The 18,200-nt window shown below is 32.4% G+C and overlaps 1 protein-coding gene across 1 annotated transcript in view; it reads right to left on the bottom strand.

The window, feature by feature from the left end:
- The window catches only part of LOC143059557 (uncharacterized), a 106,301-nt gene extending 88,814 nt beyond the window's left edge, over nucleotides 1-17,487 (bottom strand). Inside the window, exons 1-7 of the mRNA XM_076233077.1 lie at nucleotides 17,401-17,487; nucleotides 13,008-13,077; nucleotides 10,878-10,976; nucleotides 9,544-9,591; nucleotides 7,956-8,045; nucleotides 5,094-5,141; nucleotides 2,614-2,846 (exon numbers count right to left, since the gene is read on the bottom strand). Coding sequence (XP_076089192.1) covers nucleotides 2,614-2,846; nucleotides 5,094-5,141; nucleotides 7,956-8,045; nucleotides 9,544-9,591; nucleotides 10,878-10,976; nucleotides 13,008-13,077 — 588 coding nt within the window. The 5' untranslated portion in view covers nucleotides 17,401-17,487. The remainder of the gene's footprint in view (nucleotides 1-2,613; nucleotides 2,847-5,093; nucleotides 5,142-7,955; nucleotides 8,046-9,543; nucleotides 9,592-10,877; nucleotides 10,977-13,007; nucleotides 13,078-17,400) is intronic.
- Between the last annotated feature and the right edge of the window lie 713 nt (nucleotides 17,488-18,200).

The raw sequence follows: 18,200 nt of genomic DNA on the forward strand, positions 1-18,200 counted from the left end.
CATATCCAACAAATAGAAACAATTATCATATTCCTGGCTTGGTACATGCATTTCCTATGGTGGCCACTGAAAGCCATTTCGTGTTTTCGCCCTTCATATTCTAAAGGGCGAAAACGCGAAAACGTTAAAAGGCGAAAAGGTAAAAAGGCGAAAAGGCACAATCGCGTAATCGCAAAATCGCGAAGAAGGCGAAATTGCGAAATCGCTAATAGGCGAAAACGTAAAAACGCGTCAAGGTAAAAACGCGAAAACGCGAAGTCGGAAACGTTATCGACTTGTCGTTTTCGCGTTTTTTCCTTTACGCATTTTTGCGTTTTCGACTTCGTGATTTCGCGTTTTCGACTTTGCGATTTCGAGTTTTCGCCCTATAGAATACGAAAGGCGAAAACGCGCGAAATGATTTTAACCGGCCACCATAATTTCCTGATACTGACAATTTTACATTAAATTCTTGTTCATTACCTACAAAAGACACAAATATTTATACATACTGTAAAATGACGAGTTCATTAATGTTTTCGTACAAATAATCTAAATCTAGTTGATTGTCAATATCATGTTGGTTTTTTTTTGTGGTAAAATGCTATGCTTGTAAGAGATTTGTAAGTAATTTTTCATTTCAAATCCAAATGTGATCAAAACAGGAAGCCGTTGTTATTTTCAAACGACATTTGTGCAGGGTAATTTTTTATCACCTAGAACACTGTCCTTATTTGTCGCATTAAACGATTAAACACCCTGATTTTTTTCATGTTGTTTGCACCTTCTTAAGTCAAGAATCTGATGCTCAAAGGTTGTCGTTTGTTGATGGGGGCTCATAAAAGATTCTCGTTTCTCGTATTTTTATAAACTATACCGTTGATTTCCCCGTTTCAATAGTTTTACACTGGTCATTGTTTTGGGGTCTTCATATCTTGTTGTTCGTTGTGAGTCAAGGCGCCGTGTTGAAGACCGTAATTTTACCATTAATAGTTTAATTTTACAAATTATGACTTGGATGGAGAGTTGTCAACTTGCTACCTTGTGACTTATAATACATCTTTTAAATGTATTATCTTTGAAACAGTTAAATATATAAATGAACTGTTAATAGCACTTAGTAATAATTATCTACCCTAAGATTTATGATGAGTTACTATACATCTACTTGGTCAAAGTCACTGCTTGTTTCAATGCGGTGGTATCACGAACTTACTAAATCGTATGTATGTGTTGACACGAATTGTTATTGATATAGGGAGGATATAAAAAGTGCATTAAACATTCGTAAATTCTTTATTCTAATGCAATCTTTGTGTCACTTTTTTTATCATTGGGTAAAATTTGCCGTCAAATCCATAGTTGGCCAGTCGTAACTAAGGATCCGGAGTGACCCGCCATTTTGAATTCATGAATCAACAAATGTTCGATAACTACAATATTATCGAAAATAAAACGAATTTGAAGCGTAGGGGTATCGTATTAACCTCCAGTTTGTAACGTCTTTGCGCCAAAAGTATTCATGAAGTTTCGCGGTTTTTTTTATATGTCAAATTTATACATTTGTTTCGAGCTCTAAGGTATTATTTCTCTGTGTAATGCATTCGAATTGGAATAACAGTACTGTAGTTGAAGAGTTGTCACCGTCAATTTTGATTTGTCGGTCGCAAAGTTCTGTTTTACTTCGCTACGCGTCGCCAGTAAAACTGCATTTGCGACCGTCAAATCTACAATTGACGGTGGCAACTCTTCAACTACAGTACTGGTATTCCTTACTTGTACTCCTTGCTGTTTAAACAAAATTATCTATGTAACGCATTCAATCATGTATCCTTGTTACATGCATACTGATTATCCAGGGAGAATATTCAGAAAAACGTATTCTCTATCATAGTTATTCTAATACAGTTTTTTTCTATGATTATTATATAATCATAATACCATATAAATTTTAAGACATTCTGTGTCGTGAAATTTACCAAAAAATGCTTGTTTTGCCGTTATCGATTAATTTCATATATTATCTGTATTATATAATCATAATACCATGTAAATTTTAATACATTCGGTGTCGTGAAATTTACCAAACAATGCTTGTTTTGCCGATTAATTTAATGTATTATCTGTTAATATCTACGAAAATAGAGACAGCTTCGTTTACTGGTTCTTTGTTACTGTATACCTTCTGATTAATTTGCAAGTATATTGCAAATGTTGGATATCAGTAGAACATGATCAGTTTTATTTTATAATTTTGTTTCCTTTAAAGCTCGTCGTGAAACTTTATTTACAAATTTACAACCACAACCAAACATCCGTAAAAACACAAATAAACACGTTAATTCGATTTGGTACTGATTGGAAATGCTGAGGATTTTCTACCCATAAAAAAAGATTTCTTTTCTGTATGTACCGCAGCAGAATTTTACAAATACGCCATGCAGGTTTAATACAATTATGGTAAAATATAATGACTAAGATATTTTTGCAGTCATATAAATCCGTTTTTAAATATAAATTCGAACTTCTCTAATACAAATTCATATATAGCTTACCTCAGACTCGTGTTAGATTGTTAAATTTACCTTTGCATTGTACCGATAATTTTCAATTTGTTTAATACATGTGGAATACCTGTTCTCCCTCGATCCACTTAGCACTCTCAGGTGCATTGCACAGTGTCATAACTAGAGCATCGTTATCATGGCGGCCCTGGCCGTTATGACATGGTGTAGCCTTCAAATTCTCGATAAACTGGTTTCTGGCAACAGCGTCAAAAATAGCAACAATGTCGCAAGTACTGGAATGTGGTTTACTTGTAGTTATAGGTGAATCAGTCACAACTGGTAATGGTGCTTGCGTTTGAACTGAAATACAAAAGATGTTAAAGAAATATATAAAACGATTAGCAATATTTGCCATTTTTATTGTATAAATTACATCGACAGTAGGTCACGGATGTTTATATCTCGTTGACTGAATAAGGTTACAGACACAAACTGAACATGACCTCGAACCGAAGTAATACCGGGTGTTACGATATTGTTAGCGTGCTAGGCCTGCAACATCATGTTCATAATTATAAATTAACTGTTTACAAAACTCTGATTTTTTTTTAAATACTAAGGCGTTTCTATTACTCAATTTATTTCACTTGACTGGGCGGAGTTTAACCGGTTCGCTCATAATAAACTAGTCCATATTTAGATAGGTATTTTAGAATAAACTCATCAATGAAGTGTCCAGTTATTCTTTTGTAAATTCCTTTGATGACACTGATAGGTGATTAGAAATCAGTAATAATTATAACGGCAATCATCCTTATCACACACATCTTCAAATAATCTGTTCTTATGCAAATAAAACGTAAGCTCCGCCCGATCAGTTGAAATAACATTAGTAATACCTCAGGAATATATTATCTTAGTTGTTTTGGAAAAAACTTATAGGAATTGTAGGTCCTCAATGCTTTTCAACTTTTCGTTCTTTGTTTTACCTTTTTAACATTTTTTATTCAAGCGTCACTGGTCAGTTTTGTAGGCAAAACGTGTGTCTGGAGTAAATATAAAATTTCAATCCTGGTATCTCTGATGAGTTTACTCAGAATAAGTCAAAATGGTCCAATCAGGATAAGGACACAATCAGTTAATTTACTGATCAGACGTCTTTACCAGTTTACCATATATTAAATTCGCTAGTCTTCCTCATAAATCTTTTGGAGAAATTTGCTTGTTTAAATAAAAATCCCTGTTAATATGCACATGCACTAGCGTAACGTTTAGCTGGGGTATGTTAAAATTCTGATGTTGTGTGTATGTTACTGCTACAAAATGGAAAGATTGCAATTGGAAATGTATAAACCATACACTTTCAGATTGAGAATGGAAATGGAGAACTAGTCTATAGATATGTATATATTACTTATCAATGGATGAAAACGGTATCTCTATATTAATTTTGTACCTGTATACATGTAAGTTGAAGTCAACTATTTGTTTTCTATAAATGTAGCACTAGCTATAGTAACTGCTTTATTTATGATCATTAAATGGAAAAAAAACAATTAAAACGGAGTTTTGCTAAAGATTTTAGCATTCGTTTTTATAGAATGTTTCCATACTAAAATGTACGTTATGTAAGCTGTATTATTTGCATATGCTTTTTTTTCTTATTGGTGTTATACAGGTTTGAGATAATCTAGCCATTAAATCAAGTTTAATTCAGTTTCTAAATAAGCATGATAAGGAACACGAGGAAATGCCTGTACTAAATCAAGAATATGGCAGCTGTTTTTACATTTGTTTGATGAGTTTGAGCTTAATTTTTCCATATTATTAACATGATCGATTAAGGTTTTTCAATTTAGAATTTTTTATGTATTTGTGTTATTTTACCTTTTTTCCGTAAAATGTGAGAAAAAACATGTAAAGTTTGGCGCTGATCATTAATTAGTATAATGTTGAGGTAGGGTTTTTAGATATATTGTTTGATTGTAAATTGTTTCCAACCATCACAATCTTACAATGGTATGTGGAGAACATATGATTTTATATGTACTATACATTTTATCTTTTTAAATTCATATAAAAGGGACAAGTATATTGGGAATAACAATTTTTATTTCTAACTAATTTCTAATCATTTATCTTAATCTACCAACGTGGAACATTATGTAATAAATCATGTCATTAGCAAAGTACTGACTATATTTTTTGCGGTGATGATAACGTCGGTATTAAATAAAGCCAATACACTTCCGGGTGCGGTATTTTCACGCTGCATTTAAGACCCATTGGTGGCCTTCAGCTGTTATCTGCTTTTTGGTCGGGTGTTGTCTCTTTGACACATTCCCCATTTCCATTCTCAATTTTAATAGTAGTATACCACTGTTTTAAAAAATGGAACATCAGAAAAACTGAACTGCTACAAAACAACAGACCTACAAAATGCCTATGAGATGACAACTGCCATGCTCCTGATTTGGTACCGGACATTTTGAGACAAAATGATGGGTTGAACCTGGTTTTATGGCTAGCCAAACCTCACGCTGATATGGCTTTATTAAAAATACTGATATACTCTATGAATATATTAATACTGTAAATAAAACTTACCTTCGCATTGTACTTGACCATAGTGACAGTGTACGCAATTTATGCATTCTGAAAAAAGAAACATAAATATAAAGTTTGAATCTATTGTGTGTCTCAACATGCATGTTGAATATCGATAATTGAGGAATCTTGTATTCTTGGTATAACATTTTCTAAGTGTCGACGAATTGCTCGATCGTTTTATGGCCACAGTAATAACACACTCATTTTATATTTATAACAAATCTTCACTAATTTTGTTACAAAATGATTTAAAAAATGGGAAACATTTTCATTTGTTGTGTATCAACAATAGTACAATTACACATATTACATTCATAAGTGATTAAAATTGAGAATAGAAATGCGGAATGTATCAAAGAGACAACAACCCGACCATAGAAAAAACAACAGCAGAAGGTCACCAACAGGTCTTCAATGTAGCGAGAAATTTCCGCACCCGAAGGCGTCCTTCAGCTGGCCCCTAAACAAATATATACTAGTTCAGTGGTTATGAACGCCATACTAATTTTCAAATTGTACACAAAAATCTAAAATTAAAATAATACAAGACTAACAAAGGCCAGAGGCTCCTGACTTGGGACAGGCGCAAAAATGCGGCGGGGTTAAACATGTTTGTGAGATCTCAACCCTCCCCTATGCATCTAGCCAATGTAGAAAAGTAAACGCATAACAATACGCATGCTTGCATGTAAGTAAGTCTTACTCTTCCATATAGGATTAACTGCTAACACTAAGTACCAAATGGTATTTATACTACTCGTGAATATTTGTTGTCCTGTTTTTCTTTTTTGTTGTCCTTTGTGCTATCAATCTGTAAACAATGGCGTTGTGTGTTATTAAAAAAAGTGTTATCTGTTAATTCTAACCACGTAATACTCCATTTTGAATTTCTAATCATTCAATTGATTGGTCAATAACCCAGATATTAAAATTATGGTATTATGGAGACAAACAATAGTATTGTCCGGAAAATAAGTACGATGAATTATTATATCCATATAAGGTGGTATACCCGACCTGTTAAAGACCTTGCTCTAATTTGGATAGTTTAATTTCTGTGTTGTTAGTTTTTGTTTCATCCTATTTATTTGTATAATGAATAGGAATACCCATTTAAAAATTTAAAATAAAATAAAATAAAGTTTAAATGTGTATAAGGAGGGGCTTTAACGGTGTTTTGTTTCACATTTGAATATTCTTGCCTTGAGATGATTTTTTTTTAAATAAGTTACATAGAACGACATAAGAATTTGAAAAAAAATTATGAGATAAATACAGAGCGGAACATGTGCTTTTTCATATAAATAACTTGGGTAGAATAACGATTAAAATCTGTGGTATGTTCTTCTGACTGTCCTAATTCAACAACCGCATCATTGAAGAATTGTTATTTATAAAAGTATGTCTCCATATTTTGTCATGAACGTAAGATTAACAAACTTGTTAAACCTTTCTGATAAGAAAAACAGATTTTGCATAACGTATTGATTTTAACAATCACTACATGCTTAAACTACAGAAGACTGAAAGACATCAGCATTTAAATTTATAAATTGAGTTTTAAGTATAAACTTGCTTCCTCTAAAATGTTATTCAAAACTGAAAGATCTTCAAAACATAGCATCATTTTCACATCAAGTCATTTATATTTGTATATGAGACATATCATTATTTCCAAAATATTTGTGTAAAGGTGGTTTATACAAAAGTGTAAATGAAGGTCGTTTTGGGAAAGGACACGGGTCATAACTAATTTCCTTGATACTTTGTGGATGTGTAAAATTATCAAATAATCGACATATTACTTTAAGCATAATTGTCTTTATTTAGGATGCTCGTTCCTGATTTTTGTTTTTTAACCTTCATTTTCGCCAGATATTAATAATCCTCTGGCGGTATCCATATTGTGCCATTGAAATTGTACCCGCTAACCCCTACTATTCTGTTCATAATTCTAAAACATATAGTTAAGGAAGACATTTTTCAAAATATTTATAGAATAACTAATCGAAGATTTCAAAAAGAGAAAAATATTTAATGAATGACTGAACAACACATTAATTCACGAATGCGAGAAGCGCATGAGTTAATTATCAGTGTTGTTCGGTCACGAGTTGAATATTTTTTGATATTTGAATTCTTTAACTAATTATTGTTTTGTTACATTGGCAAATGGATTTTGTCTTTAAAGAAATTAATGTAGTAAAACATGTAAGAAACTGTATATTTTTTCTGCGCATTCCCACGTTTATTTCAGATGTGAAATTTTCGGGTTTTTTTTAACTGGGAAATCAATGTTATTCATTGCAACCAATGTAATAATTTAATTTCCTTGTAATGTTTTAATTTTTTCCGCAAGAAAAAATGTTGCAATGTCATTAAAAAAAAATGTAGAGAGTATAAACTGTCGCCGAATTTTCAAATACTTAAATCTCGAAAATAAGCACACGGACCCTTCATTTTTTTCTTTTTTGTTCAGTTACTGTTATATACTTTCAACTTACAACAGAAATCTTGTAATCTAGAAATAATATGCGAACATTCTTTTAATGTCTAGTTTATAGCACCTTATTTATAACCCGTCGAATTCGTTTACTATTGAAAGGATAAAGGATATTGTCTGATTGTAAAATGTTTTTTTAATCAAGGCTCAAATAAAAGCTGATATTTGTTTGAAAGTAGATACTCCGTTGATTTTATAAAACTTCAAGAGAGTGAGAAAGTCGGAACAACTCCTTATATATATTTAACGCTATGCTTGCGTGTATATAGTAAAATCGAGTAGTCTACAAGAAACATATTACAAACGAATTTACACCGTTATATATGTATAATCACTATTTAAAGGTATTAACCTACCGTTATGATACTCATGGTTACAATAGCAGCCATGGCAGTAAGTCCAGAGGCTGGATCCTTTAGAACAATCATGTTCAGCATTTAATTGGCCTGACAAAATAGTAATTTAAAAGTTTTTATGCTGCTGAAGCTAAAGAAAGAAGCTGAAAGAATGCAAAGCTTAATTTATGTACGCACTGAAATACATAGTTGTATGCAGAACTATATTTTGTTGGACAGAAAATTAAAAAAAAGCATTGTGAAACTAGCCCGAACAAAATTAAATTGTCTAATATTGTATGAGTTCGGTTGGCATTTGTTGATCAATGACTGCAATGCAAACCCTTTTTTCACAATTGTTTAATTCGGAACTGGAAATAGCTTAAAACATGAATCTGTGTCAATTTTAAAGGAAAAGGACGGCACTAACACTTATATTCAGTTTGATAGAAATATGCGTACGGAACATAATACTGGTGTCGAAAAAAAGACGGCATTCACACTTATATTCAGTTTGATAGAAACATGCGTCCGGAACATTATACTAGTGTCGTAAAAAAGGCGGCATTCACACTTATATTCAGTTCGATAGAAATATGCGTCCGGAACATACTACTGGTGTCGAAAACAAGACGGCATTCACACTTATATTCAGTTTGATAGAAACATGCGGACGGAACATAATACTGGTGTCGTAAAAAAGACGGCATTCACACTTATATTCAGTTCGATAGAAATATGCGTCCGGAACATACTACTGGTGTCGAAAACAAGACGGCATTCACACTTATATTCAGTTTGATAGAAACATGCGGACGGAACATAATACTGGTGTCGTAAAAAAGACGGCATTCACACTTATATTCAGATTGATAGAAATATTCGTACGGAACATAAAACTGGTGTCGTAAAAAAGACGGCGTTCACACTTATATTCAGTTCGATAGAAATATGCGTCCGAAACATTATACTGGTGTCGTAAAAAAGACGGCATTCACACTTATTTTCAGATTGATAGAAACATGCGGACGGAACATAATACTGGTGTCGTAAAAAAGACGACATTCACACTTATATTCAGTTTGATAGAAATATGCGTACGGAACATAATACTGGTGTCGAAAAAAGACGGCATTCACACTTATATTCAGTTTGATAGAAACATGCGTCCGGAACATAATACTGGTGTCGTAAAAAGGCGACATTCACACTGACTTATATTAAGTTCGACAGAAACATGCGTCGAGAACATAATACTGGTGGCACTTTCAGATGTTTCTAATGATCATCGATTTTCTCTTCAACCTGTGTTCACATCATATTCAATATTTAAACGAAATTTTTTAACAAAGTAGCTGATAAATGTTCGATGATAGATTATCTTCAAATCTCTACAAAAGACTTTAATGTCAATATAAAAACGGGCTAGACCTGAACTTTTTTTTCTCGTTAAATTGCATTGAAATAATGAAATCGGTGTTATTTTATGGGATTATAATGCGGGAAATTATAGAAATTCCTGGCATGTTTCTGGCGATTATGCATAATGTCTGAAAATTTTAGTATTGATGTATTTTTAAATATTTACTATTACATATAGAAACATTACCTTCGCATTCAATGGACATATAATCACAGCCAAGGCAGCGGGGACAATCTGAAAAAAAATTGAACAACGTTATTTTAATGCTGGATGTTCATGATAAATTATAATCATGCATCTACTATGTATATCAATCTGGAAACAACACCGCTTATATTTTTTAAGGAAGGCAACTCTGCTACAAATTAAACTCTGTATTGAAAATATATAAATGTATACTAAAGCATGCCCACAGATCTAATTTTAGACAAACAAAAATCCTGCGTGTTCACCTTTAGCTAATGATATTCCTGAGAGAGTGTTTAGACGGGAGTTTCGTTTACATAACACATTTATAATTTGTGATATCAAATGTTGAAAGTTAAGATAAATTACGAAATCGGATGCAACTTTCGATCAAATACATCATTTGTTTACCAAATCTGGGAATAGAGAAACAACTTTGAATTGAAGACTTCAGATGACCATATCAGTGGTACGTACATGTAGCACATGATACCACTTAAATAAGCCCTCAACTATCAGACGCATCTGATACGGGGATTGCTTTTTTTCTGTGGTTCGCGAAATAAAAAATCCAATAATTGAAATTGTATGATGTTAAGGGGATATCGTATTCCACTGTTTAACAAATATGAGTCAAAACCAATCGGAATCAACCAAGTTGTACTGAAAATTCAATGAAAAAGTTTATTAAAAAAAAGACATAGTTATATGGGTACAAGAGCATAAAAGTAACAACAAAGTACAGCTTTGCTTCATTTAGAGTTCTTTTGTCGTGGAAACACATCAAAGAATACGAGACTCGAAACTTCTGGTATACATTTGTACATATAAACAAGTAACATTAATAGGCTATCAAAACAGAACTTAGAAGGAACATTGTCATAACCTTTCAGCAAAGAGAGGAAGCGTGATCTATCTTTTAATTAGGTCTTCACATAATCTGATTGTATATTAGCCTATGTGGTAGTATAAATATACGTTAAACACTAGATCTAATTCAAAAGCTGCTGGTGTCTGCAATTGGTTACTCCGATAAGAACTATAAGTTCTTACGAAAAAAGAGCCAGAACTTCAAATGTTTTCTATTGATAAAAAACGGAATATTAACGTAAAATGTATTTAAAGTTTTCTCATCGCTTGGTCGTCATCTTATTGGGATGAAGCATATATCTAGTAAGCATCTAACTGTATAATGATATCGAAAAGACAAAATTCCGATTTCATTGATCTTTCATAGATTCGAGATTTGTTTAAAAGATAAATTTAAGCGTGTTGTATTTGTGTCTTAAATTGAAGATACACAAAACAAAGGATTACAAATTTGTTAAGCTTACAAAATGTATCATGATTCTGACGACATTTGCATGTTTTGCAATCTTCCCATGCACTAGATCCTTTCGAACAGTAGTGGTCTTTATTTTTTCCAATCTGATCTGAGAAAACGAATTATTTGATTAAAACATAACTTTAATATTGCAATCATTCCTTTATTTTTGGTATGAAGATAAGAATCATCATCGTAGACGATAATTGGTGAAATCTGTATAGTTTATGACCTGTCTACACTTAATTCATTCGCTGTTTACTGACTTAAAATTCAGAGAAAACATGATTTATGTATTCGACTAGAACTGCTTTTAAACTAGCTTCCAGTAACTGCAAGTACTATTTGATCTTTGTCTTGTGTTTCTTTTCCGACTGACTGTATACCGATCTTCTGTTGTGCCATAAATTATTTTTGTTTTTTAAATATTTTGTTATGCCATGCCCTTTATAGCTTACTAAATGGCATGACTGTTGCTCATTATTGTTGGCAATACAGTCTTCTAAAGTGTTTTTGTTATACTTGTAGTTCAATCTCGATTAATTTTTTTCTGAATGACAAGCACATCATTTATTGTAATTTTAATGCCTGTATGACATACACAATTGAAATAGAGTTGTTTTTGTTGGGGTTGTTTTCTATGACAATAATGCAAATATGCAAATTAAGCTTTACTTTATCTACACAGTTTCAAGTAAAGTACGGTCGTCCTAATACTTGTGTCATTAGTTGATTCATAGTTGTGGATTCATTTTTATTCATTCAATACCAATTGTAGTGGATACAATAGCATAGGTAAAAACGAATTTAAATGTTAAACATAGTACACATTAAAAAAAGGTTTGTATGCAAACTTTGTTAAAACCACAAAATCAGATATTCACAAAAAAACAAGGTTAGCCTGATCCATGAAAATTGGTATCCACAAAAATAAAACCGTCAACAGTATATTTAAATATAAAATCGATATATTATGATATTTATCGGATTTAACGGAACTCTTGACGGAGACGCTAATGGGTGCGTTAATTAACGATGGCTTGGTGAATAGGAATTAAAATTAGCGGTCACTTAACTGAGATGTTATCGGGTCCGTTAGCTAACTGATGATTTGTGAATAAGCTCCCAGTTGTTTAATACTTAACCATCCAGATCTGATCTGCATGGCCGTCATGTTTTCCATGTATTAAATTCCGTTTACTAATTGAAATAGATGTTTTCCATGTATTAAATTCCGTTTACTAATTGAAATAGATTCAAATTAAGTATCAAACAATGTACATAAACAGATAGTGCGTTGTTTTATAATGTGTGCCCTCGATTGCAAGGTTTTTGTCAATGGCCGCTCTGCAAATTATATTACAGATTGGAGTCCTGTCGAATAACAGTCGTTGGAATATTGCATCTAGGTTTTCCCATAGTAAAAATCATGAATATTGAAACCTTGTTTTTTTAAGTTTTTAGGTTAGGTTGATTTTTTTTAATAACATATTATACTTCTAATAGGGGGCAAAATATACAAGAGGGACAATCGAATTCATAGAAAGAATTTAAACTGACAACGCCATGGCTACAAATGAAAGACAAACAGACACATATTAATGCACATAACACAACATAGAAAACTAAAGACTAAGCAAGTCCACATGTGGCACCCTTCGTGTTGCTCATGTTATTACAAAACCGATAAATAGTCTAATTCGGTAGGTCAAAATCATCAAAAGGGAAAGGAATTGTAGTAACGACGTAGGTAACATATCGGATATCATCTGTGAAACGGTTATTCCATAACGGTAAACTAACTCCTGATGGCGTCCTTTAAATTTACGCAGGGATAATTTCAACTTCACCATTTGGAGCTCTTGGTTAAATATGATATGAAGGAAATCATAATAGGAAATACGAGCACGGGAATATCGTATAAATTGGTAGATATATACTCCGTATTCAGGCGCTGCTGAAATGTTGCTACTTAGAAATGGAAAGTTCACAATTGGTAAGCTGAAATTATCTCGTTTGTCGTAAAGTTTTGTTTTCAACCGATCATCATTGTTGATTTCTAGATGTAGGTCAAGATAGGAGGCCGACTTAACTGTATCTGTTATAGTATTGTATTTATAGATCGTTGTATTATAGTTACCAAGAAAAAACAGATCTGCTTCTTTCACATGAATGACATATAACAAAGCAAGTAGTACAAAATTTCTCATCTGAAATCAAAACAAAAATAATATAACATATTAAACTTGTTCTTCCCCAGTTACTTTACCTAAGGCATACTTTGTTTTAGTGGAATTTCGGAAGCGGCAGGTGCCCTCATAGCAAATATATGTGAAGACATACAGATCTGAATATATTTTATATCTCTACGTTTCGAGATTGTGCTTTATTAAAAGTGATTATTAAATTGTTATAAAATGTTTAATTAACTCCACATCTTTCATAGACTCGAGCAGATCTAAGGTTTGATATTGATAACTGTTTTTTGTTTAACACTGTATGTTACTTTTAAACATAGATTTGAATCGAATCTTCCCTCGTAAAGTACTGTAGGAGATAACCGTTATGACAAAAGATCTTCTTTGGAGTACTTTGAAAGACGCTAAACATCATAACCATAATGTGGTATATCACCAAATTATAGTCCGTCACATCTTGTTGTATACGAAAAAGGGCAGAAAAATATATTAAAATAAAAATAAAAGAATTTAACAGTTGTAGCAAATTAGTCCAGACCTACAATTCATTGCCAAAAAAAAAGAATATTTTGGAAACTTCAGGTTATATGGCTATTAAAGCTTGTACAGAGGTAAAAAAAAAAAGAAAGAACATATGAAGAGGTGATCATTTCATTTTTTTACTTTCAGTGATGGTTATTGTCTTGTATGCAATGAAATGTTATTTGAATTTTTTTCTGTAGTAATGGACAGGATAACACTTTACTCATGCCAATTATTATATTTTTTTATTAAAGTGCAAAGGTATAAAAGACAAATAGGAGAAAACAATGGTGGTATTACACAATAAGCGAAATATATAGTTAGGTTGAAATGATTTGGTTATTTGAGCAAACGCAGAGTTAATGCATTTTTTCTCTTTCATGTTTTTCGTTTGACATTGTACATAAAGGATTTTTTGGCAAAGAGAACCAAATGACAACTGTTACGAAACCGTCGTCATTGTAACAATAAAATAGTTATACGCTTAAATTTCTAAACTTTCAAGGTAACATAGTATCGTCTTAATAACAGTTCATCTTTAACGCTGAATTATCACATCGTATTGTTACTGACATTTAGACTGTGAGGTAGTCAAAGGTTTTACACGCATAAATCAAATAATACGAATATATAACAGAGAACTAAACCTTGTGTGATGATTGTAACATTGAATACTAACTCAGCCCTCCTCCCCCAATTCGGGAAAACTTTTGCACTTGAAAGGGTAAAATATTTCAAATATGTATATGATCATTCATATTCACAAATGTGTATTTTCACTTAAATATCTTCATACAAGTGATGGACGTCAAGTTGAATACTTTTTCCTTATTCCTTATTCGTTACCTATTTGTTACTTATTCCTTATTCCTAATCGTTACCTATTCCTTACTTATTCCTTAATCCTTATTCGTTACCTATTCGTTACTTATTCCTTATTCCTTATTTGTTACTTTTTAGAGTTTTAATATCCTTCCCCCTTTTTAATTATATATATTCTTATCTCTGGTGATAGTTCTAAATTTGTTGAAGTAAAATGACCTTTTTATGACCTATTTATATGTGTTTGTGCTCAACCGATCCTGTTACTTTATGTTCGATACTTATTTGTTCCTTATTTTATTTTTTATACGTTCTACCTTTTAATTGCTTCATATTCGTATGTTTGAAGATGGTTCTTGGTTTGAAGGGGTGAAATCATCGTTTGAGCGCTTGTATAAAAAAAGAAGGTGTGATATGATTGCCAATGGGACAACTCCCCACAATAGACCAAAATGACACAGAAATTAACAACTTTAGGTCACGGTACGGCCTTCAACAATGAGCACCTTTAAAAAACTATTTTCGATTGTTTTCTGGTCTCTATTGGTAGATTTGTGTTCTTTGATGTGATTTAACCCTATAAGCGCGTATGTAGCCGTACCAGCGCTCGACTAATACCCTGTTACTAATTCGTTTATTTGCTTATAATACGTTTGTTATACGTTGCACATTTTAGAAAAGAATTTTTGATTGTGTTCATGACTCTGGTAGTAACAATGTGTTCTTAGAGAATAAATAACCCTATTAGCGCGTATGTACCGGTTCCAGCGCTCGGATAATACCCTGTTACTTATTCGCTTATAATACGTTTGTTATACGTTGCACCTTTTAGAAAAGGATATATAATTGTGTTCATGGTTCTGGTGGTAATAATGTGTTCTTAGAGATGAAATAACCCTATCCAGCGCTCGGTTAATACCCTATTACTTATTTGTTCCTTATTTGATTTTAATACGCGAGGTATACGTTGTACATTGAAATAAATCGATTTTCAATTGTGTTCATGTCTCTGGTGGTAACAATTTGTTCTTAAAGATGAAATAACCATATTAGCGCATATGTACCCATTCCAGCGCTCGGTTAGTACCCTGTTACTTATTCGTTCCTTATTCGCTTTTAATACGCGGGGTTTACGTTGCACCTTGAAATAAAATGATTTTGAATTGTGTTCATGTCTCTGGTGGTAACAATGTGTTCTTAGAGATGAAGTAAACCTATTAGCGTGTAAGTATCCGTTCCAGCGCTCGGTTAATTCCCTGTAACTTATTCGCTTATAATACGTTTGTTATACGTTGTACCTTTTAGAAGAAGAAAAAATGTACTACCAGAGATATACACACAATGTAAAATCATTTTATTTCAAGGTGCAACGCGAACCCGGGTATAAAAAGCGAATAAGGAACGAATTAGTAACAGGATACTTACCGAGCCCTGGAACGGGTAAATACGCGCTAATATGGTTATTTCATCTTTAAGAACACATTAGTACCACCAAAGACTTGAACACAATTCAAAAACGTTTTATTTCTAAAAGGTGCGACGTAAACCCGTGTATTAAAAGCGAACAAGGAACGAATAAGTAACAGGGTTTTATCCGAGCGCTGGAACGGGTACATACGCGCTAATATGGTTATTTCATCTCTAAGAACACATTATTACCACCAGAGACACAGTTGAAAATCCTTTTAAAAGGTGCAACGTATAACAAACGTATTATAAGCGAATAAGTAACGAATAAGTAACAGGGTATCAGTCGAGCGCTGAAACGGCTACATACGCGCTTATAGGGTTATATCAAATCTAAGAATCCAAATCTACCACCAGAGACAAGAAAACAAATGAAATATTTTTTTAAAAGGTGCAACTTATAATACACGTATTATAAGCGTGTTATAAGTGAGTAATGGAACGAATTAAACAAGGTATAAGTCTAGCTCCGAAACTATGTTTACCCCGCTTACAGGTTTAACCCCGTCACATTATGTAAGTATGTGTCTGTCCCTAATCAAGAGCCTGGAATTAAGTGGTTGTCGTTTGTTTTTGAGTTACATATTTGTTTTTCGTTTATTTTTTTTGTATATGAAATAAGGTAGTTAGATTTGTTGTTTGAATTGTTTCACATTGTCATGTCTGGGCCTTTTATAGCTGACTATGCGATATGAGCTTTGCTTATTGTTGAAGGTCGTACCGTGACCTATAGTTGATAATTTCTGTGTCATTCTGGTCTATTGTGGGGAGTTGTCCCATTGGCAATCATACCACATTTTCTTTTTTATACAAGCGCTAAAACGATGAGTTCCCCCCTTCGAACCAAAAACTTTCTTCAAACATACGAATATGAAGCAGTTAAAAGGTAGAACGTATAAAAATCAAAGAAGAAACAAATCAGTATCGAATATAAAGTAACAGGATCGGTTAAACACAAACACATATAAATAAGTCATAAAAATGTCATTTTACTTCAACAAATTTAGAACTATCACAAGAGATAAGAATATAAACAATTAAAAAGGGGGAAGGATATTAAAAATCTTAAAAGTAACGAATAAGGAATAAGGAATAAGTAACGAATAGGTAACGTATCAGGAATAAGTAATGAATAGGTAACGAATAAGGAATAAGGAATAAGTAACGAATAGGTAACGGATAAGGAATAAGGAATTAGTAACGAATAAGGAATAAGGAATAGGTAACAAATAAGTAACGAATAAGGAATATGTAACGAATAAGGAATAAGGAATAAGTAACGAATAAGGAATAAGTGAGAGGTTTAGCGTGAGAAATATGTCTGTACCAAGTCCGGAATATGACAGTTGTTATCAATTTGTTTGATGTGTTTGAGTTTCGATTTTGACGTTTGATTACGAACCTTTGGTTTTGAATTTTCCGAAGAGTTCATCATTTTCGTTACTTTACTTTCTAATATAAGTTTATTTTTTTGTGTTTTTTTTTTCTTGTCGTAAAGCGGAGTAGATAAAAAAAAATACTTACTATAACGGTGAATGAATCAAATCCAATGGATATATTAGTGTTAACTTTAATAACAAAGTGATGACTTTTTAATGGACCAAAGTAGCTAAGAACGTGACTGTTAGTGCAAGATAAGACTGCCGCTATCGCGTTTTGTAGTATACATTTGGTACAGGTTCATTTTTAATCGTTAGGTCAAATTCGTCAAGTTACAGTGTGTTCGCTCGAGTTTGCACCAACAACATAACGATATCATTTAGAGGTGGAGTTTCTTATAACAATATTGCTGATTGTTTGCAATAAAATGTAACGTCAATGAAAAAGTTTCTTATAGTACCAAAGGACATCCAGTTAAAGGCATTCTGTTTAAAAAAAAAACTAATAGATTAATAAAGTAACTGAAGTCTAAAAGCTGTTCTTAGACTATCAAAGGACATCCAGTTTAAGGCATTCTGTTTAAAAAAAAACCTAATAGATCAATAAAGTAACTGAAGACTAAAAGCTGTTCTTAGACTATCAAAGTTCATCCAGTTTAAGACATTCTGTATAAAAACAACTAATAGATCAATAAAGCATTTAAAATTCATATTTACTTATTCATTCCTTTGTTTGTGCCCTTCGTGTACTTTTTGTCTGATTTTAAATTGTGTCATGATGCCGGATTTTTTTAAGCTTGTTTTGATATGTTTGTTGATTAGTTACAAATACAAACTTTGAGATGCAGAACAGCAGTACAAGCGCTGTTCCTTTACGTATTGTGTGTTTTGTTGTTGTTCATTTACTGATTCTGTGTCATGGATGGATACCCCTTATACTTTGTT

The sequence above is a fragment of the Mytilus galloprovincialis genome, chromosome 14 (genome assembly GCF_965363235.1).
Source record: "Mytilus galloprovincialis chromosome 14, xbMytGall1.hap1.1, whole genome shotgun sequence".
NCBI lineage: Eukaryota > Metazoa > Mollusca > Bivalvia > Mytilida > Mytilidae > Mytilus > Mytilus galloprovincialis.